At 38.4% G+C, this 4,642-nt stretch overlaps 1 protein-coding gene across 11 annotated transcripts in view; it reads left to right on the forward strand.

Annotated features, from left to right (window-relative positions):
• LOC108573367 (phosphatidylinositol-binding clathrin assembly protein LAP) overlaps positions 1-4,635 on the forward strand; it is a 19,690-nt gene extending 15,055 nt beyond the window's left edge. For 5 of the 11 annotated variants that reach the window (XM_017935789.1, XM_017935794.1, XM_017935793.1 and 2 more), the window contains 6 exons: positions 1-323; positions 1,035-1,155; positions 1,268-1,376; positions 2,123-2,185; positions 3,673-3,936; positions 4,473-4,635. In XM_017935789.1, the coding sequence (XP_017791278.1) occupies positions 1-323; positions 1,035-1,155; positions 1,268-1,376; positions 2,123-2,185; positions 3,673-3,927 (871 nt within the window). In that variant the 3' untranslated portion in view covers positions 3,928-3,936; positions 4,473-4,635. Of the gene's footprint in view, positions 324-971; positions 1,156-1,267; positions 1,377-2,122; positions 2,186-3,672; positions 3,937-4,472 lie in introns of all 11 variants that reach the window. The other 6 variants (XM_017935798.1, XM_017935799.1, XM_017935790.1 and 3 more) reach the window with 5 other exon arrangements.
• The last annotated feature ends 7 nt before the right edge of the window (positions 4,636-4,642 follow it).

Below are 4,642 nucleotides of genomic sequence, written 5' to 3' on the forward strand. Positions count from 1 at the left end.
GGTGGGTAAACCATCCTCTGGAACGCCACCAGTGTCCATGTCCGCCGCTGCTCCTAGCAAAAGCGCGTTCGACGACCTGAACGATAGTATTCGTATGGCGCTGGGCGGGTCTCCGTCGCGGCCTGCACCCATTGCTGCTCAGCAGATTCCTACTGCTCAGCAGACGCAACAACCTATACAGCAACAAGGCTTTGGCACGTTTGATATGGGTATGTCTGCCACTGGGCAGCAGCCTGTTATGCCTAGCGGACCGATGGTCGGTTACGGTATTCCTACACAAGTCCCAGCAGGGTACGGTTCCCCAGCCAAGCAGCCAATCTCAGGTGACAGGAATGCATTGCTGATTTATGCTGTTTCTTCTTCTTTTTTTGCATGCTTCTAAAACTTATGAGGAATCAGTGATGCTTTGGTCTTCTGAGTGGACCTTTGCGTACTCTCTTCTTGTGATGCTTTGTGTAGATTATACATATATGTATATAGTTTAGCAGGTAGTTAATAAAGGTATGTACTCTCAGAGGTGCGCAGCATCGGTGATTTATGGTTTGTAGAGTAGTTTTCATAAAGTTACTAGATTTGCATGGGAATTTACTATAACATCAGTATAAGTTACCTTTTAACTTGCCTTAGAGATTCTCTGGTCGTACTTACGTACCTATTTATAAGTTTTGTTGCAGTTAAATGAGAAATTAAATATATGTTGTACATTAAAGGAGTAGATATTATTTTTGGTCAAAATAATGGTTATCCATTCACACTTGAAAGCATGGCTTCTTCAGGATTGATTGATTTCCTATCATTCAGTGAAAGGTTATACTCCATTCGGTTCATTTCTGTCGGAAACTGTGCTTTTTTTCTTAAGTTTATAAAAATTGTCTCTTTATCTCTGTATATTACACCATATGCAAAAAAAAAACCCGCGCAATTCTTGGGTTCTGCTTTCTGGGGCTTAAGTTGATGTAGATGTTGCTTAGGTTTTGACGGTTTAGGCACGGTACTGATGCCTACTACTGTAGCTGGAGATAATAATATTTCAGCAGCAGGACAACAGCAGAACCCAGCATCCACTGGGAAAGTGCTCACTGGAGACTTGGACAGTAGTCTTGCTAGTCTTGCCCAGAATTTGACTATCAACAAGAGTGCTCAACAACAAGTCAAGTAAGCCACTATTTCCTTTGAAATTTCCATTGAAGCAGAAAAAGATAACAGAAAATTGTATCAGTTAAACAATAATGAACAGTATTGAGTAATTTTATGTTTTTTCTGTCAGGGGTATGCAATGGAATTCGCCTAAAAACGCTGCCAAAGCTGGTGGTCCAGCTGGTGGGTGGACTCCTCAGCCAATGGCAGCTACAACTGGCGCTGGTTACCGTCCAATGGTGAGTTTAATACAGTGACAGTCTCTCCAGCATTGATTCACTATCAGCACGTTGGTCTTCAGCACAATATCTTGGACATCGATGTATTGAGACTTTCTAATACTACTGTCTCTTGGATATTACCTTATCTACATTCGACCATTTGACATTGAACTACTATTGGCATGCTATTCTTAATCATTATCTGATTACCATTCACTATAAATATAAATCGTACTCCACCTGCTCTATTTTCGTTTCTGGAAAGGAACAATCGGAGCTACTTTTCTTGTGGAAGTAAACAATCGATAAGCGAGTGCAGTGGCAAAAACGATAACGAGGAATTTTATTACAACACTCCCACAACCTTAGATTATAGTTGTTCACTTGCTTCATTACTCATTCAGTTGCTAAGTCAAACAATATTTTTTATTATTCTTGGTATCTTGATACACTCAGCTCGGTTATCATGTTGCACACTTAGTTGCACTATGGACTATTTTTTTTATAAAAGTACCACTACATTGAACACTACAATTGAAGGTCTATAAGGTGAACTTGCTTCCTAAGTATACCTTCAGTTATTTAAAAAACCCCATGGTGAAAGACTTTCACAATTTTCTATAATTAAAATAACCTACAGTAGTACATGACATTTCAATCATGTTAGAAATTGATGTTAGAATATAGACAAGATATGATTGTTGATCCAAACACTTAGCTGTACAATGCATGCATGGCATATGGCATGCTACCTGCTGTTACAGGGACAAGGAATGACGCAACTTCCTACAACCACCCTGGGCTTCCCTCCCCACACTGCACCACTGGTAAGTTCTACTTCATCAAGGATACGTTGCTTTGTCAAAGGTTTGATTTCACATTTGCTGTACATATCAAGTGTCTTCACTAATTAGTTCTTAATACAAAAATATATTGTTATGAAAATTATTCCATTCCACGAAATCTCTTCTTCGTTTTCTGAATTATTGACAAATGAAAATGAGTAGTTAGCAAAAGACTAGATAGTATACCTCTGTAACCAATGTTTCTATTGAATGATACCACATCCTCAGTGTTTCCTGCTTTTGCATTAATTCGTGTGTGTGTGCGCGCGCGCGCGCGCGCGTGTATATATATATATAATACATATAAATATGACAAATGTTGTATGGTGTCAAGGCGGACACATCGTGATAATAATTATTTGACTTTGCGATGACCTTTGGAGAGTCCTATGAAGGTTACATTTTAATTTTTAGATGGGACCTTATATTTTTGATTACATATTTTTGTAGCTGACATCGAACCGTTTTCAAAACACGATCTGAACATGTATTTTGCACAAGCCGTTTTTGAGTTATTAAGCTTTAAATTTTGCGAGTCCCCCACATTAGCATTACTCGATGTACACCGTGGAGAGGTAACTCGGTCGAGCTGTGTGTGCTTTTAAACGAAAAACAACTAAATTGAGCCACATCTATACCGTGGCTCGTTTTTGTGCTCTTCCTACAAAAATTACAAAAATTTATTTTTAATAATAGAGTACATGTAGCAAGACAACTATGTACCTTAAAATAGAAGTGAAGAACACACACACACATACAAAATCGGTTCCTTTTAGAGTCAACATGATGTACAAAGTCCGACCGAGCAACCTCCACTCGGTGTACATCGAGTAACGTTAATACCGGCGCAGCAGCATGCCAAATTTGAAGCTTAATAACTCAAAAACGGCTTATGCAAAATACATGTTTAGGTAGTATTTTGAAAACGGTTCGATGTCAGCTAGGAGAATATGTAATCAAAAATATAAGATTCCATCTAAAAAGTAAAATGTAACCTTCACAGGACTCTCCAAAGGTCATTGCATATATGTACATATATATGTGATGCACATGTGTGTTTAATTTGAACTAATCTTTCTAGTCAATTTGACTCTGTGTCTCTTCGTGTGTTGTTTGAATGTTGCATATGAAATACCCTATTGTATGATAAATTCAAGATGCATCAATTTTCTCTGTAAAATTATTTGTAAACATATATATATAAACACACATGCACACCCTGGTTGCAGCACTTCCTATTACATATGTCCAAACACACTTCTAAAATTACTCAAAACCATACAAAACCCTTATTGAAAACAAATGTGACAAAATATAGTAGGCAAAATTTAACATTTCTGTTCAATTCAATATGAATGGTCGGTTGGAAATGATATTAAGGAAGAAATATGGAAGCAGTTGGACTCGAAATGGTAAACATTCCAGAAGTACAGGCTGGATCTGATCAGGCGGCTTTCTGGTGTTCCTAGGGAATGCAAGGTGTGCCAATGGCCATGCAGGGCATGAGGCCAATGATGAGCACAATGCCCAGTGGTCCTGGTGGTCCTGGTGGTCCTGGTGGCATGATGGTCACAGGAGGAGCTGCGCCAATGATGATGCCCAACACAAATCCCATGATGGGTGCTAACCTCCAGCAACAAACACAGCAGCAACAACAACAACCCCAGGCTGCTGTGCAGCCTCAAAATAATCAAGTCCAACTCGATCCATTTGGTGCTCTGTGAAGAGATTAGGTATCTATTCACTTCCCCTTGTCACAAAGAAAATTATCAGTGATAAATACTGTGTATATGTGTGAGTGTATGAGTTTTGACCCCTAATTAACTAGAAATTACAAAAGATTTGAGTTTTTGGGTTTCAACAGAGCAATTAGTGAGCGAATGCAACAAAGAACTATCTTAATTCAGAAAAAAAAAAAAGAACTTAAGCATATTGTAATTAATGATTCATGTGCTCATGATTAATAAACAGTAACACATGACCCTATGAGAACTGGTTCAAGGGTAGTTTCAACTCTAAGTATCCATTTAGAAACAGTTGAACAAGAGTGTCTAATAACAACGCACTGTGTCTATTCAAAGTTTATTTATCTACTAATAGCACTGATTTCTAGTTGACTCATTATCTCTGCACTTGAATGAATAACTGATTCTGTATAAAGTGAAAGGTGTACAGTAAAGGCTTGCATTTAAATATTATAATTAATAAATAAATACAAGTGATTTGGCTATTTGAGAAACATTATTAAGCGAGACTATGTGCTTTGCAGGAGGAACCGAGCAGACGAAGCACCAACTTTGTAAATACCGTGTAATATGCCTAGGAAATGTGCCCTGTTTGCTCTCGTTATTCTACGTCATCCGTAACGAGTCAGCCCGTCTTCGAGAAGAATATGGAAGAACAATATCTGAAACCAGTTCTTAGGTCGTCCTCCGGGAA

The sequence above is a fragment of the Habropoda laboriosa genome, unplaced genomic scaffold (assembly GCF_001263275.1).
Source record: "Habropoda laboriosa isolate 0110345459 unplaced genomic scaffold, ASM126327v1 scaffold134, whole genome shotgun sequence".
NCBI classification, from domain to species: Eukaryota; Metazoa; Arthropoda; class Insecta; order Hymenoptera; family Apidae; genus Habropoda; species Habropoda laboriosa.